Here is a 26222-nt window from a genome sequence, read left to right as displayed (position 1 = left end):
CACGTAGGACAAATTCGTCGTAAATACCACGTAGGACAAATTCCTCGTTTATTCCACGTAGGAGAGATTCGTCGTAAATACCACGTAGGACAAATTCGTCGTAAATACCACGTAGGAGAGATTCATCGTAAATACCACGTAAAATAAATGATGAACGCGGTCCACTTTAATTCCACGTAGGACGGAATCGTCGTAAAAACCACGTAACCAAAATCGTCATAAACACCTCGTACTGTAAAAACTAGAAAAAAAAAGAAAAAGAAGAAATATACTCGATTTTGTGTAGTTTGTTTTATGAATAAGGTAATGTGAGAGTTTGTTTTATGAATAAGGTAATGTGGGAGTTTGTTTTGTGAATAAGAAAATGTGGGAGTTTGTTTTATGAATAAGTAAAAGTGAGAATTGTGGTTTGGAATATATGAATTAGAAGATAGGGAATTGTGGTTTGGAATGAAAATAAAGATAGGGTTTGGAATATATGAAGTAGAAGATAAGGAATATGGGGTTTGGGGTTTGGGGTTTCGGATTTTAGGGATTTAAACGGAATACTCGTTAATTCCTCGTATGTTGACGTCGAACTTACGACGAATTCCTCGTTTATTCCATGTAGGAGAGATTCGTCGTAAATACCACGTAGGACAAATTCGTCGTAAATACCACGTAGGACAAATTCCTCGTTTATTCCATGTAGGAGAGATTCGTCGTAAATACCACGTAGGACAAATTCGTCGTAATTACCACGTAACCAAAATCGTCGTAAACACCTCGTACTGTAAAAACTAGAAAAAAAAAGAAAAAGAAGAAATATACTGGATTTACATGTGGCAAGACTTCCAGCAATTATATTACTTAAGTCTCACCAACATAAATTCCAATATCATCTTCTCTTCCTTTTTTCTCAAATTTTTATAATTTGAACAGGATTGGATTTGAGAGTATGATGTGAGATAGGGTGTGATTTGGGAGTTTGGGTGTGGGTTGAGAAGGAGAGTTACGGGTATATTTATAGGGAAGCTTTCCTCGGTAATTCCACGTAAACAAAATCGTCGTAACGTCCTCGTACCTAAAAAACACGGGCCTTTGTAATTCCTCGTATAATAAAACGCGGGCCTTTGTAATCTCTCGCTGTTTCGTCGTAAAAAAAAACACGGGCCTCTGTAATTCGTCGTAAAATTACGAGGAATTTGCGACGGAATGTAATCTTATATATACACCCCGAGCGCTCACTCTTTCTTTCCTCTCTACTTCCTCTCCACTTCCTCCCTGTTTCGTTGCAATGGTAAGCCTCTCTAATTCCTCTCTAATTTGGTTAGTTTAGGTAGATTAGGTGGTTAGTATAGGGAATTTAGATAAGTTTACGGATCTTATGTTATTTAGTGTTGATTAGGTGGATAATGTTGGAAAATATACTGTTGACGAAAATTTAAAAAATTAAATTTTTTTCTCAGGTTCGAAAAGGTAGACTTACTGCCCATTACAGAGAGATGTTCGGTGAGCCGGATAATCGTTTAGACCCGTCGTCTTCATCAGCTCCCGGTTCTTCGGGACAAGAGACTGTCCCCGAGACTCAGTACACTCAGAGAGTCTTTGGGTCTCCTTCTTCTAGAGGACCATCGGTTCCTCCTCCCCCGATGACCATGCGACAACGAAATCCTATTCCAGGCGAGTCAACATCCGACACACATGCCGAGGCGGATGTAACGGCGAGGAGTGATGAATTTTATCGGGCGATTCACGACCCTTAGTTCTTTTTAATTTCGGTTCTTGTATTATGAATTCAAAACTTATTTATATATAAAATATTTTGGTTTTGATTTTTTTAGAATTTTAATTTTATTAATAATTTAAATAATTTAAATTATTTTTTAATTATAATTTTTTATATTTCTGTAAAATAACGAAACGAAGTAAATTCGTAGCTAATTTTGCGACTTCTTTACGTGGAAGCTTAACGAGGTTTTTACGAGGAATTGTTTACAAGGAAATGACGTGGAAAGTTCACGTGGTCTTTACGAGAAAAGCTATCAAGGTATTTACGTTTACTTTACGAGTATTTACTTTCGAGTTATTTACGTGGGTTTTACGAGGAACGTCTTTCGTGGTATTTACGAGGAAATTTAGCGACGTCCTTACGTGGAAGCTTTACGTGGTCTTTACGACGAAATATTCCTCTTCGCTTTTACGACGAAATTATTTTCTCGCTATGTTACGACGAATTAGCGAGGATATATGCGTTACGACAAACGTATAACGACGAAACGGGTTTCCTCGCTAATTCCTCGTAACACTGCTTTTACGACGAAGTCACGAGGAAAACTGCCCTCGTAAAACTTGTGTTTTCTTGTAGTGGTCATACAGCCTAAAAATCATTTAATTATATTTAACATGTGTCAATTGACCCCCTTTTCTTCATGTAGGTCCGCCTCTGCATTGAACTAATTAGATATCTCAAACAGAAAACATTAGAAACATGTTTGCTAAAAAAATTAATATTGAAAACACACCAGAAACACGGAGAAACATGTACTTTTTTTTGGTCAAACCATTTTTCTTACTAACATAATCAGAACCAGAGTTTACATTCCCATTGGAAGAGTTTGAAGCAGAAAACATGGCTGCTTTAGCTAGAGTATCCGCAACCATATTACAGTTTTGATTCACAAATTTAAAAGAGATAGAAGATAGGGATCGGTTCAACACGCCAAAGTCATAGAGGATCACTTGCAGTGAGATCACAGACGAGTTTCTTGTGATTAGAATAATCATATTTTTGAAGTTGGAAAGACACATCAAGTCCTTAACACCATGTGCAATCGCAGTTTTGAGAGCTAGCACTTCTGCCATCAGTGCTGAGGCCACAATTTCTTGTGAAGCCGAGCCTTGGAACAACAAGGAGCCATTAGGTTTCGAGCATGTCCAGTCCAAGCCTCCTGCACAAGTGACACTGTTCCACGCTGCATCAGAATAGCAAGCGACTGAGTTGTCCTTTACCATCGTTTGGCCGTGAGTTTTCTTGTTTGGACAGTCTTTAGGCGAAGCAGAGGACGATTTGGCAGCAGCCATCGAATCTTGTCATTCCTTAGCGTTCTTAATGGCTTTGACCAGAACCTTTGTTTCCGAGAAAGACTTGTCTTAAAAATACAATTTGTTTCTACTCGTCCAAAGCACTCACAGGATCCAAGGGTAATGAGGAACACTCAGTTATGTAGGTGGAAGGTTAACCATTCCAGAGCAAGCTTTTAACAGTTCCTCTATTGTCTGACCTGAGGTATCATTTGTCCCGAATAAGACCGGGCTGGAATCCCAAACTTTCCTTGAGAAGAAGCATTGCAAAATGACGTGGATCACTGATTCGCGAGCTCCACAACGTTTACATTTCCCGTCCACCTCTCTTGACGAGAGATTCACCCACCGCCAAGACTTTATGTTTTAGTTTCCAAAGGAACTGTTTGATTTTTGGAGAACAAGTAACATTCCAGACATATCTTCTCCATTCAAAGCCATTGTGCTTGCCCTCCACATTTAGTCAAGCCACAACGTAACCTGTTTTGGTCGAGTAAGTACCCGATTTTTCCAATAGCCACACCATTTCGTCTTGCATTGAGTGCTCACTTGGGACTATCTTTGTTATGTAACCTCATACTGAGGTAAGTAGAGTTTTATTTTCTCTACATTTCAGCCTGCTGCATTTGGTAGGATGAGGTCTGCAACCATCATCTTTTGCGCTTCTTGAGTTGGGGGACCTATAGGCTATAGGGCAGAGTTGCTGGGACGAAGACATCAATTTGTAACATCCTGACCAAAAATATTAGACAACCAGCGAGGCTGACCCAAAGGAACATAGGATTGAAATCTATCTTGAACCACTACACTTCGAGCTATTAAACGAGCAATCCCTATTAGCAGCATAAGATTCAAAAGATACATGCTACTCCAAAAATTTCTAAGCAATAATCTAATATCATTCACTTTAGACTTGAAGAATGGCCAAGCTTCAGTCTATTAATAGCATTAACAAGAATCCATCCTTCAAAAGCAAAGTGAATAGTCATGCTCTCCAGAGCTCAAACCATGCTTAAGAAGAATCCTTCATCCTTAGACCACACTGATCGAAACAAACGTCTACTATGAAGCAACACCACGCCATTTGAATCTCGTAACACCCACTGCATGCAGCACCAGCTACATTTTTCTTCTTGGACCAAACCATACCTATGTTGCAGTTAAGGCAATTCACAAGTGGAGCTTTCCAAATCACACTATCACTCGGATTCACGAAATTGTTTCTACCTTCGTCATCATTCTCATCTAACATCCGAGCCATTTACTTAAAAATAGTTAAAAATGTATGATGAAATTAAATGATAGCATTTGATTTACAAGTAAATAAAGGCTCAAGCCTGAAGATGATGCTAGTGGTGGGAAGCCGATTGTGCCATGTGGTCTCATTGCTTGGAGTCTGTTTAATGGTACCTACACTTTATCAAGAAATAATACACCCCTAGCTGTAAACAAAAAAGGCATTGCGTGGAAGAGCGACAAGGAGCACAAGTTTGGGAACAGAGTCTTCCCCAAGAATTTTCAAAAGGGGAATCTCACTGGTGGTGCCACTCTAAATCCATATACACCGGTAGAAACCTTAGTACATATCGACATGGAGGATGCTTAGCAACTTGACTGGCATCTTTCTTCCTCTTTTCAGCTTAGCGAACAAGAAGATCTCATCGTTTGGATGAGGACTGCAGCATTGCCAACATTTAGGAAACTTTACGGAAAGATAGAGACTGACTTTGAGAATGGTGACACCATACACGTTACTCTGCACAACAACTATAACACTTACAGTTTCAGTGGGAAGAAGAAACTTGTTTTGTTGACTACGAGTTGGCTGGGTGGGAAGAACAATTTCCTCGGCATTGATGAGAAAATAAAGTTGCATTTGATGGGAATATACTGACTATTATGAACCATGACAGTAGAAATGGAAAAAGCATACAGCAGTGATGGATGAAAAGAGCAGCCCAATTTTATTTAACTTAGAAAGAAAAATAAAATCAGAGAGAAAACTATTTGGAGGGCTACTGATCATCATGGTGTTGCTCTAGATTCCCCTGTGCCCAGGGCATCACCCCTTGCTGCTGCTGCAAGTAATAGTATGGGGGAGAATCGACCACCGTTGGCATGGTCAGTTTGGTTACCCCTAACCCTTCTTCTTTCAGGTCGTCCTTGGGGATAATGTCCACCAGGAAATCAAAGACGTCAGTCCTTGATATGGCAGCGGCTATGTCGTTCTTCTGCAAGGTCCTCCTCTTGTTCTCCTCCGTGTGGATCCAAGAGCGCAGCGTCAGCTCCAGTATGAACATCTCACATGCCTTGGCAAAGATCACTGGGGCCTCCGCTGAGATCATGCGCACATCTTCATCGGCTTTCATGATCTTCTTAATGCGCGCCAGCGGAAGGGTGTGGTTCTTGAAGTCTGTGGTCTGCTCGATCTCTTGCATTTGGGTTGCCCAGAAAAGTTGGAGCTGCTGGTGATGGAACGCCATAGAAGAGGGCATTCCACTCTGATAAGCACGAGGAGGAACATAATCCATGACCCCCTGTTGCGGCTGGCCCTCTTCTGAATGCTCCATTGCTAACTCTTTTAAAACTCAATCTCCCTCTCTCTCTCTTCTAAACTGCAACAGAAAAAACAAGTGCGATGGGAATGGGAGCACAACCGCATGTCTGAAGAATCTCAGAGCTTTTACCTCTATAAACACACACTTGATGATGATATTTAATAGTAACTAATTTTCTACTATCAAGTTGGAGATGATAAGCATGCAAAAAGCGTGTAAGAAAGAAACGATTCTTAGACTTGCAGAGAATTTAGCAAATGCATGCCCGAAATCAACTTAACTCAGATAAGAAGCAGTCTGCTGATATTGCGAAAACAGGGTGATGGAGAAAGTGACAGAAGAAAGACATACCACACACAACACCACCTGAGAGAAGATGAAAGGTAGCTAGCTTCCTTCTTAATTTCTTTTATGAAGAAGAAGAAGAAGCGTTTCTGGTGGAATCCGGCCACTAGACACGTGTCCACTATGCGGGACTTCTGACCTCCCGCCCAACTATCTATTTGTATGTTTTTTTTATGACAAACGTATGCTTTTTATTGGATTGTTCCACATATTTCTTATTTTTATATTTCTTTCCATCAAAAGATGGCCGGTGAGAGAGAGGTCACGTTATTTTACATATATAAAAAAAACTATTTAAAAAAAAATCTTATCTATTTATAAAATTGTTTAAAAAATTAAATTTACTGATTTATCATGTTCTATGATCCATTAATTTTAATAATATTATTTATACACTAAAATTTAATAAGATTATTATACACTAGAACTTCATCCGCACAACCGTGCCGGTGATTATTTTCATATTTATACATATATATATATTTGGTTTACATGATTAGTGGTATATAATTTTAATATTTATCAAATTACTAACTGTTTAATATAACAATTTCAACATAAAAATTTTATACTTCGCATGCAATAATTTAATTTATAGTTTCAATTTTTCAGTGGATTTTTCTTAATAAAATATGAACATCAATTAAAACTTTTACCTTATGTGACATTTACAAAAATATCACTCAATTTAACATTAAATTAAATATTTTATTAAAGGTATACTTTTATTTTATGTTTTAATCATACATATATGTTAATCAAATTAGTTGAATGATTAAACTCTCTGACTAATTAATCTATACTATGTATAATTCATCAAACACCCACTTCATTTAATACTAAACCAAAAATTGTGGTACATCGTATCTTTTTTTTTCGTTTTAAACTTGCATTTTCTTTTCATTATATGTTTTTATTGAGGTTTATTCTGTTGTCTACTGGTGATTTAGATTTTTACTTTTTGATTGTACTACCCCAAAACTCTTGGATCATTTACGATGAATTTTAAATGTTGAAATAGAATATATGAAATAAGCTTGATTATATTTTTATTAATAAAGTAGTTATATACTCCTATTATTGAAATATAAAATTATATCGACTAATATATTTAATAACACAAACCAATTCCACTTTCAAAATAGAATTTGTAGACCAATTGTTCATATTGATAGCATATTTTTAATCATGTGGTCAGAAATTCTAAATTAACAAATTTTATCGGTTAAGGATTAAAGATTAAATTGAAAATATAATCTTAAATTAATATCACAAATTTAATAAAAAATTGTAAATGAGTTTAATATAATTATAAAATTAATGAGATATTTAAAATATTTGTTTTAGTGAAAAGTGAAATATACATTTTTATTAAATAAATATCAAATTAAATATTTAAAAGGTTTGTTTAAGTGAAAATAAAATATACATCTAAATTTTAAATAAATATGAAATTATTAAATATTTTAAAAGGTTTATTTTAATGAAAATTGAAATATATGTTAATATTTTGAAAAAAAAGGTATGAAATGATTTTATTTAGATACAATTTAAGGGAAAATAGGGAAATATCTATTTGATTTGTTTGTTATAAAATAATTCAAATATTTATACAAAATTTTATTTAAGTAATTTTATAAAAAGAATGGCCCAACTACAAAAAACTTGACACCTATCTTAATAGTATAGATTTTTTGTCGATGTCCATATCTTGAGATCAATTGCTTGTCGAAAGTAAGGTGTTCCAAAGATCTTAATATGCATATTTTCATTATATTTGGAATATTTTACCAATAATATCATGATTATATTTATCTTATATTTGATTTATCATTTTAATGGCTTATAGTATAGTTAGTTTTTTCTTGTTTTATTGGAGTTATTGATCCAGTTAAAGATTATTACATACTAAAGTTAAAGGGTTGAAAATTTAAAATACATGAAAAATACAAAAAAATTGTTTTGATGTTGGTAGATACCGTTGTAAATATATTATTTCATCTTTCTTTATTGATTTGCATTTTTAATACAATTGGATGTTAATCAACCGTTCTTTTAATTTATTTTTCATGATTTATGTCTCTAATGATAAATATTTTCTTCTAACTTTTTATCTAAGTTGTCTTAAAGAGATTTTTTGTTTGTTTTGGGTAACTTTCAAACAATAAAATTCAATCATTGTGAAAATTTCACTATTTGTTATGACTTCTCTACCTTTTAAGATAAACACTTATAGAACAGTTAAAATCACTTATTGTGATAATTTTTTGAAAGAGTTGGGAAATAGTTACTTAAATTTTTTTTACATCAGTATAAAAAAGTTATAGTTAGTGAGTTTCTAGATCATATAGTGTTTTTCATTAGTGTATCGTAATTATGTTTACTTCGTTCATCAGTTCTTTATTCTAATGTTTTGTGTTTTAAACGTTATTGGTCAAGTTGTAAATCTTGGACCTTTAGAAAATCTCATTGCAAAAGAAATATCTTCAACTAAATTAGAATCAACTTTTAGTGTAAAGTAGATTTTATTGAGCGTTTAATTTTATATTCTGTTTAATGTAATAAGTGATAAATTAGTTAAAGGATCATAGAAAATAGATTTGTCGTAAAATATAAACTGTATACTTATATAAGACAAAGCATTAAATAACATAAAAATAAATTGACAAGTAGTAAATATAATATAAGTTTAATCTAAGAGAATACATGTTCTGTACCTTTTTTTTTCGTATCACAGTTTCTAAAATCTAAATGGCTGTTAATATATGATGTTTATTGACAATTATTTTTTGTTATTATTATATGAGTTGTGACTGCTTCTAAAACATTTAATGCAAGTAAGATTCTTTCAAGCCACAACTACAATTGTTTATTATAAATCAAAGTTGCTAAATGATAATTTAACTATTACTATATAGAAGATTTTAATCCAAAACTTACACCACACAAATAAAAAGTAAACAAAAAAATCAATACGTTAAATAGCCAATATAAATATTGAACTTAGATAATATATAATAATAATTTAAAAACTGTTTCTAATTTAATAATTTATATTTAAATATAAATTAATATAAAAATGTGCTAATATATGTATAAGAATAAATAACTAATAATTAACACACTTAAATAAGGACCAAATGGGTGTCGAACAATAAGGTCGGCTCTTCATGCTGAGATGGAAGGACTTTTATGGGCGATCATGTTTAAGTGGGCTAAGTGTGACTACATTGCATATCTAACCGATTATCAATATGACAATAAGCTCATGAAATCCCTAAATCTAACGAGATGAATTACCAGACATGCAAGCAGTAACACAAATCATAGTCTGAATAATAGATAGATAAATCAATGGTAAAATCAATGGAGTTCCAATCAATCTCTGGAGGAGAATTGATGTTCTCTCCAACCCTAAAACAAGAATAATGAATAATAGAAAGCGTAACCGTGAACAATGGCTTAGAAATAACATAAATAAGGGTTTAGGTCGTCCAAGGGCATTCTGGTAATTTGTGGCTGCTTCTGAGCTTCAGTCGGTCATAAAATATGCTCAGCCCATATTCTGGCATCACCGTTGATCGATGGTAAGGGTGCACCGTCGATCGGCATTTCATTCGTTCTGTCGACAGCTTTCTCTGTGAGATAGAACGACCATTCCTCAGTAAAACGGGCATAACCTCTGCTACAAAATGCTGATTGACCTAGAACCGGTGGCATTGGAAAGCTAACTCAAAGCTCTATCTTGTATCAAAATATGAGCTCAATTTAACGCTGGGAAGGTCTCCATCTATAGCTAAACATCTGATGTGTCTATGTAGTTATGCACTTCAAAAGATTCCAAAATCACTATATTTCTCTAAAACGTACATGAATCTGTAAATAATGTAAAAGACTCCAAAACATAATAATTATATCTTAAAATACTTATATACCATAGCTGAAATTGAGTAAAATTCCATGGTATATCAGTCATGCAGATAGATACTGTATATAAGTATAGATTGCTTTCGTGGAAATAAACAACCAAAGAGGCATTGATTTGGATTTGACATCCTAATCCCCAATTGTAATTCTATATCGTTTATGATGGTCGTTAAAGTTTGTTTTTTTTCCTTTTTGAACACCCGTCGTTAAAGTCCAATTTCCCTATAATATAAGCGATTTGATTGCATCATTATGTGGATATATACCCTATCTACTAAACGAATTCAACGTTGGAATAAACACGTACAGACAAGACAGGTTTCAAAAAGAAGCAGCTTGCTAATACGTAGTACACGCCAAACATGGGTGAGTGTGACCCATGAAATTAGTAAACGGTTCAAGTAAATTTAACATTATATAAATCGGTTTGAACCCGGTTCCGTTACAAACTAGGAATTTTTGAACTTTTGACATACACCTACTAATTAATTAATGTTCCATGCATTAGTTTAATGAATAATGATTAACGACTAGTGAAATGAATGGATCCAAACGTTCAGACAGCTTTTCTCTAATTATTTATACAAAAAGTTTGGATGAGTAGGTAAAGACCAAATACAGAAAAGCATGGTCATGATAATTTACTCCATTATTTTGATTATTATAGGGAAAAAAACACACAAACGGGGCTGTTAGTTTTTATAAAAAGTCAAAACTAGAGTATAATAATATACTCCTTATAATCGTATAATAAGGGAGAAAGAGATGTGGAATTTGAGTCAAGATGGTCTGCTAAGGATCCATCCATCCCTCTGTGTCTCTTCTCTCGTACACATCGCATATCTGTGAAGCGAAGATGGGGAGGCTGTATATCGCAGTCGCAGTTTGGTTGGTGTCCATGACTTGTCTATTTAATGCGGTTCGAGCACAGAACGGAACCAGAGCTACTACTGATCCCGACGAAGGTATTACTAATTGCTTTTGTCTAATTTGATTAGACATATCTACTTTTTTTGATATAATAAAGTTTTCAAATATCAGAATCATGATCTACGTTTTTTGATTCATCTTTTCTTATAATAATAAATATGATGATGATGATGATGATAAACGCTTCTTCTTATTCTTATATATTTATTTAATTTATATTGACATGAAATTAAATCCCAGCTCGGGCTCTGAACAAGATCTTCGAGACGTGGAAGATAACGGCGACGGAAGCATGGAACAAAAGCGGCGAACTCTGCAGCGGAGCAGCCATCGACGACAGCATCAGCATCGACAACTTGTTCTACAACCCTCTCATAAAATGCGACTGTTCCTTTGTCGGCTCCACCATCTGCCGCATCATCGCTCTGTACGTGTTTCTATTTTTTTTCTTTCAACTACTAATATGCCTTCCACCTGTTCGACGCATTGCCTCTCTGAAATTAAATTATACAGGAGGGCACGTGGGATGAATGTTACCGGACCTATTCCTCAAGAGCTTTGGAGTCTCGTTTACATCTCTAATCTGTACGCCGCGCAACCCATTCCTTTTGCTTTTGCTTTTGCTTTTGCATTGGAAGTAGTTCGTTCGTTCACTCTCTCACGCACTTTGTATTCTAATCTAATGTATGAAGGAACCTTAATCAGAATTTCTTGAGTGGCTCCTTGTCTCCTGGCATTGGTAATCTGACTCGCATGCAGTGGATGTAAGGCACTCACTCACTCACCCCCTTTTGATTCTTCTTCTTCTTCTTCTTCTTATTGGTCGGTCGTGCAGGACTTTTGGGGCCAATGCTTTGTCCGGTCCACTCCCCAAGGAGATAGGATTGCTCACTGATTTAAGATCTCTGTAAGGAACCTTACCTTCTATATCATCACATTCATTTTCAACCTCAGATAGATTCTTAACCATTCTTCCTTCTTTCTTTTGAGCAGCGCTGTTGATATGAATAATTTCTCCGGTTCTCTACCACCTGAGATTGGAAATTGCACCAGGCTTGTCAAAATGTATGCTTTGCTCATCCATCATGTTTACTTCTTCCTTTTTTAGTATATATCTAGCTTCGTAAACTAGCTTCTCATTGTCTTGGGGATATATATACTTGTTTTTATGACAGATACATTGGAAGTTCAGGACTTACTGGTGAACTTCCTTCATCATTTGTTAATCTTGTCAACTTGGAAGAAGCGTAAGATTATTTTTTTATCTCTTACTCTTGCGGGTTGTTATTGTATCTGGCAGCTCATTTAGAAACTTTTGGATTGACTTTCTTTCTTCATGTCGTTTCAGTTGGATTAATGATATCCAACTTACAGGTCCCATACCTGCCTTCATAGGAAATTGGACCAGTCTTACTACTCTGTGAGCATTTTTCAATCTTATTTCTTTGTTTTAGGCTTCTCTATCAACTGATAGAGTTACTTTTTTTAACTATCAAACACTTGATGGCTTACCGCTCGCAGTACTCAACATTTTGATACACATGCTTTGCTGCCTGCAGGAGAATTCTGGGGACTAATTTGAGTGGTCCAATTCCATCTACATTTGCCAACTTAGTTTCGTTGACAGAACTGTATATATGCTCTTTTCTCCTTCACCTTTCAGCCTTGCTTTTTTTTTTTTTTTTTTTTTTTTTTCTCTCCATACTGATGGAATTCCAAATTTCAGGAGACTAGGTGAAATATCCAACAGCCGTTCTTCTCTTCATTTCATCCGCAACATGAAATCTCTAAGTGTCCTGTAAGGACTACCATTCAGCTTTGGCCTAATCTTGATGGATTTCTTTAGCTCTTCCCTTTCCTCTGTATTTTTGACATTTTTGTTAAATATTATGCAGAGTATTACGGAACAATAATCTTACAGGCACGATACCTTCCAATATTGCAGATTACTTGCAACTGCGACAACTGTAAGTCTGACACAAAATGTTGTTCCCATGTTTTCTTTGTTACTAAACTGAGATGATACACATTCTTACGTAAAGCATACGTATACATTTTTCTCCAGTGATTTGAGTTTCAACAACCTAACTGGGCAGATTCCACCTTCGCTTTTCAACTCAAGCCAACTTACTCACTTGTAAGAACATTCACTTTTCCCATCACATGCTCTTCAGTCGAATTCGCTGACAAACTGAGAATAAACTTTGTTACCTTTATTTAGGTTTCTGGGAAATAACAAGTTGAGCGGTTCCTTACCCATTCAAAAGAGTTCCTCTCTTAGTAATCTGTGAGTAACAATATCTGTAGAGGAACGTATCTTCTCTCTGGGACCATCTACTGAAAATTCAAAGCTTTTTATGTGCAGAGATGTTTCATACAATGATTTGACAGGAAATCTTCCTTCTTGGGTTCGCCTACCAAACTTGCAACTGTATGTTCAGGAATTAGATGCTTAATTTTCATGGCGCATAGTACATTATTGTGCTGAAAGGAAACATTTTTTTTTACTCTGCAGTAACCTGATTGCGAACCACTTTACAGTAGGACGGTCTGACAGAAGGTGACTTTGTCAATCTTGTGCTTTGCTTGGAGCCTAAAGTTCTACATGCTATATTTCTCATCTTAGTACCTTTTTTCTTTCTTTCGAAAAGGGTTTTCCCCGGACTGGACTGCCTCCAGAAGAGTTTCCCCTGCAATCGAGGAAAAGGCGTATGTAAGTGCATTAAAATGGTGTTCCAAACTTATTTCAGTTTTGGCATTGACAGTGTTAGGATGCATATATGTTGGTAAAGATGTTTCTCTCTTGGGTGTCCAGATTTCAACTTTTCTGTCAACTGTGGAGGCCCGGATATCAGGTCCAGTATTGGAGCTTTGTATGAGAAAGACGAGGGGGAGCTTGGACCAGCTTCATCTTTCGTAAGTAAAAAACAGAGATGGGCAGTCAGCAATGTAGGACTATTTACTGGAAGTAACAGCAATCAATACCGAGCTCTTTCAGACACACCATTTGCAAACACTTCTGACTCAGAGCTTTTCCAATCAGCGAGGCTCTCTGCATCTTCTCTAAGGTATTACGGTCTGGGGCTAGAAAATGGAGGCTATAGTGTAACACTTCAGTTTGGTGAAATACAAATACAAGGTTCTGGTACCTGGACAAGTCTTGGAAGGCGACTTTTCGATATATATGTCCAGGTCTCTACTCTACACTGAGCTTCCTCTCATATTCTCTCAAACGTTAGCTTATTCTTCTTGACAGTGAATTGCCTTTTTAATTTTCTTTTGTAAATGAAATGATCATCATATTGTCATCTAATGTAAATGAACATGAAAATCTGCATATTAAAATCGTTGATAACTCTGGCATATAAGTTATTCGTTTGTATTGAATGTCTGGTGCATTGTGTGGTATATGTTTCGGTTAAGCAGGGTATAAGATGCAGCACTATAAGGCTCAACTTTTCATGAACGTCTCTTCTCTCTGAAACGGTTTCAGTCTGATTTCCTTTTTTTTTTGTAGGGAAAACTTGTTGAAAAGGATTTTGATGTGCATAGAACAGCTAACGGTTCTACTTCCCGGGTGATTCAAAGAGTTTATAAAGCAAATGTATCTGAAAATTACGTTGAAATTCATCTTTTCTGGGCTGGAAAAGGGACATGTTGTATTCCTGCTCAAGGGACATATGGGCCGTTAGTCTCTGCTATCAGTGCAACGCCAGGTAACAACAAAGAATTTCATCATCTTTCTGGAGTTCAATGTCTCTTCTCACAACCGGCTTTTCTTCACTGCAGATTTCATACCTACTGTAGCTAATAAGTTGCCCCCGGAATCCAAGAAAAAAATTGGTATAATTGCAGGGGCCATTGTAGGAGCAGGAATGATAAGTATCTTGGTGATTGCCATCATCTTAATCATCCGTCGGAAAAGAAAAAGGGCGGCTGATGAAGAAGGTAAGTATAGTCTTAACCTTTGGCATTATTATTATAGTCGAATTGCCAACAACTGTAACTTTCAACTGCATTTAATTTTATGCAGTGCTACACAGCTTGGACATAAGACCCTACACCTTTAGTTACTCAGAACTCAGAGGTGCAACTCAAGATTTTAATTCTTCCAACAAGCTTGGTGAGGGAGGATTTGGACCTGTTTTTAAGGTAGCACCATTAGCAGATAATGGATGTAATTTCTCCATTTGACTATATATTCTAAAGATATCCAGTGGTACAGGGGAAACTGAACGATGGAAGAGAGATAGCCGTGAAGCAGTTGTCAGTTGCATCGAGGCAAGGCAAGGGTCAATTTGTTGCGGAGATTGCCACTATATCAGCTGTTCAGCATCGCAACCTTGTAAAACTGTACGGATGCTGCATCGAGGGGAACCAGCGTATGCTTGTGTATGAATACCTCTCAAACCACAGTCTAGATCAAGCTCTGTTTGGTATGCAATAAGGTTAAAACAGTTTTTATAGTTTTTGTTTAAAAAGGAAGTAGGGCTGTTGGCTTACACGTTGCTGTGATTTTCGTAGAGGAAAATAGCTTGCAACTTGGTTGGTCAGACCGTTTCGAGATATGCTTAGGAGTAGCAAAAGGTTTGGCATATATGCATGAGGAGTCAAGTCCTCGTATAGTGCACAGGGATGTGAAGGCAAGCAATATTCTGCTGGACTCGGACCTGATACCAAAACTCTCTGACTTTGGATTGGCCAAACTATATGATGATAAGAAGACGCACATAAGTACCCGAGTTGCAGGGACCATGTAAATATCCTGGAAACCCATTCACATAGAAAAAAAGATTTTATGTTTTGTTAAATATCCTCTCATAACGATTGTTGATTGTTCATTACATACAATGCTGCAGAGGGTATCTGTCACCGGAATACGTGATGCTTGGACATCTTACGGAGAAGACGGATGTGTTTGCCTTTGGTATAGTGGCTCTGGAAATTGTAAGCGGAAGGCCCAACTCCTCTCCAGAAATGGATGAGGAGAAACAATACCTTCTCGAATGGGCATGGAGCCTACACCAAGAGAATCGTGATATGGAAGTGGTAGATGCGGGTCTAACAGGATATGACGAGGAAGAAGTGAAACGTGTAATAGGGGTAGCCTTCTTGTGCACACAGACAGATCACACAGTACGGCCAGCAATGTCCCGAGTGGTAGGCATGTTGACGGGGAATGTGGAGATAACGGAAGCCAATGCGAAGCCAGGGTACGTCTCTGAGAGAACATTCGAGAACGCAATGAGCTTCATGAGTGGTGGTTCAACGAGCTCGAGCTTGGTATTGCCCCCTGACACTCCAAAGAATCCTTCCAAGTAGAAGATGGACTTGAACAAACTTGAATGAAACACGTTTTGAGGGGTTCTTATTGTATAAATTCAAGAAGCGTGGTTTGTACGAAAGTACTTGTCTGACCAAACTACAAAAACGTCCCTTTGACTAATTATTTGTCTTCTCCTGAATGCTTTTGGCCCCATTTTTTAACATTTTAAGTATTCCTAAACCCTAAACCACCAACGCTAATCCAAAAGGTGGTGATGGTTGCCACCATTAATTGGATTTCAGTTGGTTTTTAAGCAAAATATTTAAGCTATTTCAATCTTTCTTTAATCAATATGTTGAGAGAAACCGGGGCTTCTATCTCTAGTGGTAAAGGGCTTGCAGCTGTAAGTACCGCCACCTGGGTTCGAATCTCGGCCACTGGGGAATTAACAGTTCGGTATCGTCAGGGACAGAAGACCGATACGTGGCAACAAGTGACTAGTCTGGATTCAAAAAAGAAAAAATATGTTGAGAGAAAAGAAAAGTATTAGATCGTGCATAGTTGCCACCATCAAGCTTCTCCTCCTCCTCCTCAAAAGAATGGCTATGTACCTTCTCTACGAGTCTTCTTCTGGCTATGGCCTCTTCGAGGCGCACGGTCTTGATGAGATTGGAGGTTCTACCTCCAATGGGGGTTCTACCCATTTTCTTGTTGTTCACGCATAGTTCTTTTTCTATTTTGATCAAGTATGTGTTGTTTTGGGATCAGCCTTGAACTTTTCTTGTTGCTCACGTGTTGTTCTTGTTTTATTTTATCAAGTGTTTGTTTGGGATGATCAGCCTTGAAATTTTTATGTTATTCATGCATGTTTCTATTATATATTACTTTAAACTTATTTTTATGAAATGTTGCAGAAACAGAACACTGTTTTGATGGAAAGTCTACAACTTATGGCTTTTCAGGAATGCTTCCTCTTTTCAAACTTGAAGAGAATGATGGTGGATGTCTCGTGAATGGACAAGTGATGATTGTTGCAGATTTGGATGTTTTCGAAGTAATTGGCACATTTGATGATAATGCTGCCGAGTCTAATGATTCACTCAAGAAAACCTCACCTGTGAACAATGCCAATGGAACAAAACAGGTGTACGAAAATTAAATTAAAAAGTTGAGAAGAGATGTTTGTTTTCACGGACAGAACTGGAAAACAGATTTACTGTCTTGAGGGCTCCAAAGATTGATGTTTAATCTACATCCTTGCAGGTTGAAAGTTCTGTTAAAAAAAAACCCTCCAAAGAAGAAGAAACGTTGGCTCAGAACAAGAGAGGAAATTATCGGGACTGTTGAGTAATGTTTCTAAACCGACCGTGGTTTGGTTTGGTTTGGTTTGGTTTGGTTTGAATTTGTACAGCTTAAAAAGCCATTTCCTTTCATTTCAACCCTAAATTTCTATCACAGTCTTCGAGTCCACTTGAGACACTTTTCACAAACTTTGTAATCCAATTCGATTCCCTATCATCCTCTATGTCAATGGGTGAGCAAGTTGAGAAGAGATTCACATGGGTTTTGAAAAACTTCTCAGACTTGCAAGACGAGCCTAGCTACTCTCGCCCATTCCTCTTCGCTGGTTGCAATTGGCATATAATTGCTTACCCCAAGGGGTATGACAAGTGCAGACACTTATCTCTGTATCTGGGTATTGTAAATCCTGAATCTTTACCATCAGGATGGAGAAGAGAATTGAAGTTTCGCCTCACTCTTGTTAATAAGGTCTGGAGCTGTGATACCAAAGTATTAGGTGAGTTTTTTTCCATTTAAAGACAATATACTGTTTTCACCATTTGATAAGATATGTATATTGTTGTGTGTTGTTGTGTAAATGGCAGAAGGGCAACGGTGGTTCGATGCAAGTAGTAGCGTTTGGGGGTTTAAAGAGTTCATGCCCCTTTCAACGATTCGTTACAGAGATAATAAATTTCTGGTTGGTGACAAGATTGTTATTGTCGCTGAACTACACCTTTTTCCACTTGTTGTGGAAACTGTGAAGATTATTCAACCTCTGAGCTGCAATGAAGGAAGCCAAGTTGCTGCTGGAAAATCTCAGAATGCTGATGCATCTCAAGAGAAAGTAGTAGACTTTGATGTCTCTCAGGATGTCGATGCATCTAAAGAGGGTTTGGATGATGATGGGGCATCTGAAGAGAATGTTGATGATGATGATGATGATGGGCCATCTCAAGAGGGCTCAGATGATGATGGTGCATCGGAAGAGGGCTCTGGTGATGATGATGCTTCATCTCTTGTTTCTGAAGATGGAAGTAGTGAGAAAGGTTCTTTGAAGGACGGAGCTCTTACAGTAGGAAACTGTGGTGTGAAGCGTAACAATGTGGCATCTGAGACTGAGGTTTCCAATGTGGATTATGATGATGCGCCTATAGAGGATCCAGGTGATGATGATGTAATTGAAAATGATCAGGGTGATGATAATGCGTCATCTCTTGCTTCCGGTGTCAGTGAGAGAGATGTAGGCTCTCTAAACAAATTTGATGACGCCTCTCAGAGGGAAGATGATGGTGATATGAAGTGTAATAAAGTAGCATCTGTTACTGAGGCTTCCAATGATCTTCCGGAGGAGGTTCAACCAGTAGAGGAAACCAAAGATGTTAATGGTTTTCAGGTTTTATCTTCACAGGTAAGAATGGTGTGGTTTTGTTTTCAGGTTTCAGTCTACACAATCATGTTCCAATACAGTTTACATTGTTCTCACTTTTGCAGGTAGAATCAGTGAGCCATATATTCAGAAGACACCCTGACATAGCATTAGGCTTCCGTCCAAAGAACCAAGCGATCAGAAAAGCTTACATGAATGAACTCCTTAGCCTCATCGAGATGATGTGCCAGTCACCACACAAACTCTCCGAGGATGATCTGAGCAATGCTGATGACACACTGGCTGATCTGATTGATGTCGGTTTTAAATTGGATTGGCTGAAGATAAAGCTGAATGAGGTTTCAGAGAAGAAGAAGAAGGAAAAGGGTAGTGACGCTCGGCTAAGAACAATGGAAGAACAGTTGCTGAAGCTGAAGCTGATGTTCTTGGATCTTGAAACTCAGCTGCAGAAGGAAAAGGAAGAGGCTTTGGCTGCAAGAGCTCCATTCTCGTTCAACGATGTTGTGTATTGATTTTGAGACTGCGTTTGATTGTGTTTAAACTATATTACTCCTTGCCTTCTTTGTTTCGTAGCAGTAAAATTTTCTCTACCAACCTAGCAGTACCATCTAAGGTTTGTTTATACTAGCAAGGAATTTTAATGGCAAGGAAAAACAGAGTATCTGTGAAAGTATTGATGATTGAATGCAGAATCAGGAGGCAATCTAACCAGTCATCCTCTACTCTTCAACCTCTTGGGCTCTGTTCGTTTTATAGAGTGATTTGCTCCAGAGTGTGCTTGAGTGAAGGCTTTATCAATCTAGTTGTGCTTTTATTTTCTCAATATAAAGTTGAATGATAATGGTTAGAGAATAGAGATCTAGTGTTTTCCTTAAAGAAACTCCAGCAGAGTTTGTGGATGTTGTCATGTTAATGAGTTTCTCGTCCTTTCTTCAATCAAAGGTAAGAAAATAAGTTGAGTAACCAAATTGGAAATGTTTTTTCAGGAACTTGATTTGTATGTTGTGGTTCTTGTTTCGGTCTCTGAAACCTTCTGTGCTCCGGCATTAAATAATGTATTTTTCATCACTTAAAAGAATATTTGGAGTGTATCTGCAATATGTCTCTTCTTTATTGAAATTCAAAATGTTAATTATCCCACCCTTTGCCACTAATTAAAATTTACAGTATTACTTGGCAACTAATTAAAATTTACAGTACTTTATGCATTGTGATTACAATTTTTAATTAACATGCACAAGTAAGGGATGTGTTTAATTTTTAATTTGTAATAGACGTATATAGTACTAACTATGGAATCCAGAATGCACATACTCCAAGTAACACTGGAAGGGAAATGAAAGCGATTCTCATTCCTGTTGGATACGTAATCATGACTATTAGCATTCAGTTAGTTAATGTGGCTTTGGAACTCATAAAGTCTTTGATTTCCATATACTAATGCACAAGCTCCAAAGTTTGTCTGACAAGTTAATTTTAAAAATTTATAAAAAATCATTAATTGGTTATCTTTACATTGGAGAGTCTTTACAACTCCTATTGGTTAGCATTCAGTTGTGAGATTGCTGTATCTGAGTCCAAAAAAGTTGTGTTTAGTCACTCAGGTTCCAGTTTTGTCTTTCTCTCCACCGAGATCAATGGAAAAGAAAGTTGATAAGAAGTTCACTTGGGTGATAAAGGATTTCTCTTCTTTGCAATCTGAGAAAATATTTTCAGATAAATTTGTCGTCAGTGGCTGCAAATGGTATAAGGTTTTCAAGTGTTTTCATTAAAACCCTTGACAAATTTGCTTAATTTGTTTTTTTCCTGCAGGTATATTAGTGCATATCCCAAAGGATACAAGGTTGATAACTTTCTGTCATTGTATCTGGAAGTCCCCGATTATGGATCATTACCATCTGACTGGAGAAGACACGCACGATATCGCCTCATTGTTGTAAATCAGCGTTCTGAGAAACTCTCCCGGCAACTTGGTAATATTTCCTCGTGCTAGTCGGTCTAAAAGAGTTATTATTTTTTTGGTGTAAAAAGGGTTATTATTTTGGTTACTATAATTCTATATTTCTTAAGGTTGAACAATATTGTTGTTCAATCCACATAAGCATATTCATTTTAATTTTATATTAGATGAATAATTGTTTGTGGTTTAACAGAAGTACAACACTGGTTTGATGTGAAGTCTAGCAGCTGGGGCTTTCCATCCATGCTTTCCCTCGATGAAATTAATTCCAAAGATGGCGGGTTTCTGGTAAATGGGGAGCTCAAGATTGCTATCGAGATAGAACTTCTTGAAATTATTGGCAAAGTAGAGGTTAATGGGTTTCATCTTCTTTCTTCACAGGTAATAATTTAATGATGTTGTAAATTTGTGTGTTGAAATTTCAGCAGCGAGGATGTACTTAACAAGGTGTTTTTTTTGTCTCGGTACTACCTTCAATATATATAAGATATTCTATTTTGTATTTCTGTTTTCACTCTCAGGTGGAATACGTGAGCCGTATGTTTGAAAAACACCCAGAGACTGCTTCTGAAGTCCATCTAAGGAACCCTAATATTAGGACAGGTTACATGAATTTGCTACTTAGCCTGATTGATACTTTGCGCCAGTCGCCTCAAGAGCTCCCCGAGGAAGAGGCGCATTATGCACTGGAATCCTTGACTGATGCTGGATTTAAGTTGGATTGGTTGGAGAAGAAAATTTCTCAAGTATCAGACATAAAGGAGAAAGCGAAAGATGGTGAGATTCGTAGGCAAGAGATTGAGACAGAGTTGAAAAATTTGAAGCAGAAGTGCTCAGACGTGGAGGCTCAACTGGAGAAGGAGAAGTCAAAGGCGTTGGCTGCAAAAACTCCTATCTCATTCGATAATATTATTGAATGATCTGGAGTCACTAGACGTTTGCTCTTATTTGATTTTAGGCGAAGCTCTGCTTCTTAGCATATGCTGCGTTGTACTTGTCTCACTTGAAAAAGTCTTTTATTTTATCTTTTCATATGCGCTTACTTGCGACTCAAGTAACAAATATGTTTCAGTTTACATTATTATTTATTTCGGAAATGCTTCTTTTTTTTCCCGGATATCCTCTGTGTGCCCAATCCTTATATATGGTGAAGAATTGAGTGAACCTAATAAAGAAATTCTAAGATGTCTATTCTCTTGCAACGGTAGAGTCCACCCTTGGTTTCAATGAACAGAATGCTTTAAGCTAGGTTACTTGGTTCGAAAGTAATTGCTTTTGTGTCTGAACAGAATGTGGTTGTGCTTTTAGAGCTCACTGACTTGGTTTTGCTTTTTTATTTCATAGTTGTCATATCACATTTTTTTGAAAAAAGTATTTCGATTATGAAACTTTGTTAAATAAGTAAAAGCGAATCTCTCTTCCTACGAACATAGACTGCATTTGAAGAGTCGCGGTCAATAGAGAGGATCGAGAACTCTTTTAGCCAATTATTAGTTCGTAGTTATGACAAAAATATCAATGAACTCACACCTAACTAATTAGGTCAAGACTGTTCGCATTCCTACTCGTTTGTTTAAGCTGCCTTTAAAGCCTTGTTTTAGTGTGGCCATTATTCATATTAGAATTTCAAACTTTAAGTATTCTTTCTCACTCCAATGGCAAAGCAAGTTGGTAACAAGTTCGCCTGGGTAATCAAAGACTTTTCCTCTTTGCGTGAGAAGTGTTATTCTCCTCCAGTCCAGATTGGTGATTGCAAATGGTAAAAACAATACTTCTAACTGCTCTATGGTTTTGCTTAGTGATTCGTTTCTTCTCATGTTCTTCAGGCGTCTATCTATCTATCCCAAGGGACTATTTAATAGAAAGCAGGACTTATCTCTGTTTCTGGAAGTTGCTGATGTTAAATCATTGCCTTTTGGATGGAAAAGATTGGTGAAATTTCGGCTAACAATAGCAAAAGAAGTTTCGGAAGTGCCCTCACCACTACTCTCTCTTTTTGAACAAGGGCCCTCAGTACTCAAAAGTGATTCTTACTTCACTCTACTGTGTTTTCTTAATTTCATTTCATACATTCATGGCAAAGGAAACTTCGTGTATTTTATGCATTTTTTTTACTCATGGGTCTTGTTATTCTGCAAGTTACTATTTTATGATATGAATTGTCTATATGAGTTCAGTTGTGATATTGATTGGATGTAACAGGGTGTTCATGCAGTACTATAATTCAATTTTGATTTATTGTCATGAAATTCTACAGAATCACATCGCTGGTTTGATCAAAATAATTCTAAGTGGGGGTTTCCATATATGATTCCCTTAGCCAAAATCCATGACAAAAATGAAGGTTTCCTTGTAAACGACCAACTCATGATAGTTGCCGAGGTAGATGTTCTTCAAGTTGTTGTCACCTCAGAGAAACCTGAAGAGACAAATCCTCTGAACCAGGTATATGTAACATAACTGATTTCAGTTGGTTTTACGTTTTAGTTTCTTTAATGACTTTAGTTTTCAGGTCTTTATCAATACCATTAATCCTGTGTATGTCTCAATTAGCAGGTAGAATCTGTGAGCTCGATCCAAGACAGTGTAGTGGAATTCCGTGCAAGGAACCAACATCTGAAGACTGCATGCACAAATGTCTTGCTCAGCCTTACTCAGACTCTGTGCCAAACACCTCAGGAACTTTCTGTTGACGATCTGGTCGAAGCAGGGAAAACACTTGCTTACATGAAAGATTCTGGCTTGGAGGTTGAGTGGTTGGTGAAGAAGCTTAATGAAGTGAAGGCAAAGAAGCAAGAGCAGTCTGGTTAAGTAAAGGAACAACAATAAGAGGCTGAGTTACTTATGCAAGTTTCAACTCATAATTTGAAAACCAAATTTCATATATGAATTGGTTTAAAGCTTGTTTGATTCGGTTTAATATGTTTGAATTCAGTTTGGTTTAATTTAATTTGATTCATCTCCCTTCAGTTTTGGAGAATATAATTAAGTTGCAGCAATATTGGTTTTGAAAGATAACCCATGATGTAGAAACTGGAATAGATTCTGTTGTGCTCGGTTTCAAGGTTTTCTCTGTCGTTTGATGATCTTATGTCGTGACTTCCAAGGTATTCATCTGAGAGTTTCTTACTTGATGTTCTGGTTTGCTCGTTCTTTAGTTGTTACATATATAGATGAATTACAGCGGAAGTTTCTATAACCTCTCTGCTTCTCTTCAAACTGCTTAGGTCATGAATTGGAAGATTCACGTCCAAACATGTGGCTTGACGTCCAAGCTATAAATATCCAATCGATGAGTTAGCATTAATATTCGACTGTTTACTTTTTTTATCTGTGTCAAATAAATTCTCTAAATACAGAGCTTTCTACCTACCTCTACAATTATCCCACTCTTTGACACTAATTCTTACAATATCGTTTCCCTAATTTATTTTATGTTTTGGTATGTGAACGTTTATAAATAACTTTGCATTTGTATACGTAAACTAGTATATGGAATCAAGGATGCACATGCTCCAAGTAACCCTGGTACGTAACTTAATCTCAACGATTACAATTCAATGGGTTAAGGTGGCTTTCAAACTCATAAAGTTTACATTGGAGAATATATGTAGTTTGCGTAAATCATTGATGAAGAAGAGTTTAGGAATATTGGAATCTTAATATACACATCGCTTATATACTATTTGATTATCTAAGTACAAAAAATAGTGTTGAGAGGCCCTCAGGTTCTAGGGTTTTCCGTTTCTTCACCGAGATCAATGGAGAAGAAGTTCGATAAGAAGTTCACTTGGGTGATCAAAGATTTCTCTTCTTTGCAATCAGTGAATATACTGTCAGATACTTTCGTCGTCCGTGGCTGCAAATGGTAAGGTTTTCATCCATATAGATTAAGGTCATAAGGTGATATATCCTCCACAGTTTTGCTTAAATCTTATATTCGTTTTTCTTGCAGGCAACTTAATGCATATCCCAAAGGAAACAAGGGTCAGAACTTTGTGTCTTTGTTTCTGGAAGTCGCCGGTTGTGGATCATTGCCATCTGGATGGAGAAGACACGCACGATTTCGCCTTATTGTTGTAAATCAACGTTCTGAGACACTCTCCCGGCAACTTGGTATGTTTTTTTCCTCGTACTGGTCCGTTTGAAAGTATTCCTGCCTTCAAATTATTTTCAATGGCAGTATCATAAACACAATATAACGAGTTGAACGGTAACAATCCCGTATAACATGTTTCATCCACGACTGGTTCTAGACAAAACTTGATGAAACATTCTCTTGGTTCTCAAATTTTTAAGAGGTGTAATATGTGTTTTATGGTGCCTAAAAATATGGAAAATTTTATTATGAATTCACCTTAAAAATAACTATGACCCCATAAATGTCAGGGAAGGCCCTGCTTTCATCACATCTTCGAACGATTGGAACCTTCATAGAATTCCAGTAAAAAGAAAGTCTCTTGTTTTCTCAAAAAAAAAAAGTCTCTTGTTTTACTATAATTCTATTTTGCACAAGGTTATTAAACTTGTAAGCATTTTCATGTAGTTCTTTATTATATGAACGGTTTGTGTTTTTACAGAAGGACAAAACTGGTTTGAAGGGAAGGCTAACGGCTGGGGTTTTCCATCCATGCTTTCTCTTGATGAAATTAATGCCAAAGATAGTGGGTTCCTTGTGAATGGGGAGCTCAAGATTGTTGTCGAGATAGAACTTCTTGAAATTATTGGCAAAGTAGAGGTTAATGGGTTTCACCTTCTTTCTTCACAGGTAAGAATTTAAGAAATTTTTTAAAAATTGTGTAGAAATTTCACCACCGAGTGAAAACCTATTGTGTTAACTTGTATAACAAGGTGCTTTTGTGGTGTCGCGGGAATATAGATTCGACTTTATATTTATGTTTTCACTCTCAGGTGGAATCTGTGAGCCGTATGTTTGAAAAACACCCAGAGACTGCTTCTGAAGTCCATCTAAGGAACCCTAATATTAGGACAGGTTACATGAATTTGCTACTTAGCCTGATTGATACTTTGCGCCATCGCCTCAAGAGCTCCCCAAGGAAGAGGCGCATTATGCACTGGAATCCTTGACTGATGCTGGATTTAAGTTGGATTGGTTGGAGAAGAAAATTTCTCAAGTATCAGACATAAAGGAGAAAGCCAAAGATGGTGAGATTCGTAGGCAAGAGATTGAGACAGAGTTGAAAAATTTGAAGCAGAAGTGCTCAGACGTGGAGGCTCAACTGGAGAAGGAGAAGTCAAAGGCGTTGGCTGCAAAAACTCCTATCTCATTCGATAATATTATTGAATGATCTGGAGTCATTAGAATTTAGAAGTTTGTTCTTATTTGGTTATTATGCAATGTTCTTTGAATACTTGTCTCACTTCATGAAAGTAACTGAGACTCTCTTTTTTTTAGCTCTTCTTGTGTGCATACTCGCGAACCAAGTAACAAGTATGTTTCAGGTTGCATTATTATTTAGTTCTAAATTGACTTCTTTGTTC

At 36.6% G+C, this 26222-nt stretch overlaps 5 protein-coding genes and 1 pseudogene across 8 annotated transcripts; 5 read left to right on the top strand and 1 right to left on the bottom strand.

Moving 5' to 3' along the window:
* Positions 1-4916: 4916 nt before the first annotated feature.
* LOC103830155 (nuclear transcription factor Y subunit C-2) lies at positions 4917-6160 on the bottom strand. Of its 3 annotated transcripts, none has more exons than XM_009105887.3 (2): positions 5973-6160; positions 4917-5678 (listed from the first exon to the last, which is right to left on the bottom strand). In XM_009105887.3, the coding sequence occupies exon 2, from the start codon at positions 5631-5633 to the stop codon at positions 5079-5081; it is 555 nt and encodes a 184-aa protein (XP_009104135.1). In that variant the 5' UTR covers positions 5634-5678; positions 5973-6160; the 3' UTR covers positions 4917-5078. The 3 variants fall into 3 exon arrangements, with proteins under 3 accessions (XP_009104135.1, XP_018508660.1, XP_033131128.1); XM_018653144.2 differs by having other exon boundaries at positions 5903-6091; XM_033275237.1 differs by lacking the exon at positions 5973-6160 and adding an exon at positions 5751-5889.
* A 1281-nt stretch (positions 6161-7441) lies between these two features.
* LOC103830153 (probable LRR receptor-like serine/threonine-protein kinase At1g56140) lies at positions 7442-16322 on the top strand. Its single transcript, XM_009105885.3, has 23 exons — positions 7442-10858; positions 11064-11250; positions 11337-11408; positions 11516-11587; positions 11659-11730; positions 11817-11888; positions 11999-12070; positions 12172-12243; positions 12383-12454; positions 12550-12621; positions 12719-12790; positions 12889-12960; positions 13045-13110; positions 13189-13254; positions 13339-13383; positions 13475-13536; positions 13639-14015; positions 14341-14539; positions 14613-14771; positions 14857-14975; positions 15049-15259; positions 15348-15579; positions 15683-16322. Exons 1-23 carry the CDS (start codon positions 10750-10752, stop codon positions 16143-16145), a joined length of 3015 nt encoding a protein of 1004 aa, XP_009104133.1. The 5' UTR covers positions 7442-10749; the 3' UTR covers positions 16146-16322.
* A 229-nt stretch (positions 16323-16551) lies between these two features.
* On the top strand, positions 16552-19348 carry LOC103830152 (MATH domain and coiled-coil domain-containing protein At3g58270). 2 transcript variants are annotated; one of them, XM_033275226.1, is made up of 4 exons: positions 16552-17887; positions 17976-18268; positions 18305-18781; positions 18865-19348. In XM_033275226.1, the coding sequence occupies exons 1-4, from the start codon at positions 17614-17616 to the stop codon at positions 19270-19272; spliced, it is 1452 nt and encodes a 483-aa protein (XP_033131117.1). In that variant the 5' UTR covers positions 16552-17613; the 3' UTR covers positions 19273-19348. The 2 variants fall into 2 exon arrangements, with proteins under 2 accessions (XP_033131117.1, XP_009104132.1); XM_009105884.3 differs by having other exon boundaries at positions 17976-18781.
* A 325-nt stretch (positions 19349-19673) lies between these two features.
* LOC103830150 (MATH domain and coiled-coil domain-containing protein At3g58360-like) lies at positions 19674-25841 on the top strand. The gene is made up of 5 exons (XM_009105882.3): positions 19674-20504; positions 20573-20733; positions 20914-21101; positions 21242-24836; positions 25301-25841. Exons 1-4 carry the CDS (start codon positions 20398-20400, stop codon positions 21638-21640), a joined length of 855 nt encoding a protein of 284 aa, XP_009104130.1. The 5' UTR covers positions 19674-20397; the 3' UTR covers positions 21641-24836; positions 25301-25841.
* On the top strand, positions 23028-23531 carry LOC103831391 (MATH domain and coiled-coil domain-containing protein At3g44790-like). The gene is made up of 2 exons (XM_009107288.3): positions 23028-23165; positions 23277-23531. Exons 1-2 carry the CDS (start codon positions 23028-23030, stop codon positions 23529-23531), a joined length of 393 nt encoding a protein of 130 aa, XP_009105536.1.
* LOC103831390 lies at positions 24361-26215 on the top strand (annotated as a pseudogene).
* The last annotated feature ends 7 nt before the right edge of the window (positions 26216-26222 follow it).

This window comes from Brassica rapa, chromosome A07 (genome assembly GCF_000309985.2).
Source record: "Brassica rapa cultivar Chiifu-401-42 chromosome A07, CAAS_Brap_v3.01, whole genome shotgun sequence".
Taxonomy (NCBI): Eukaryota; Viridiplantae; Streptophyta; class Magnoliopsida; order Brassicales; family Brassicaceae; genus Brassica; species Brassica rapa.
This window is presented reverse-complemented; position numbering and strand designations above follow the sequence as displayed.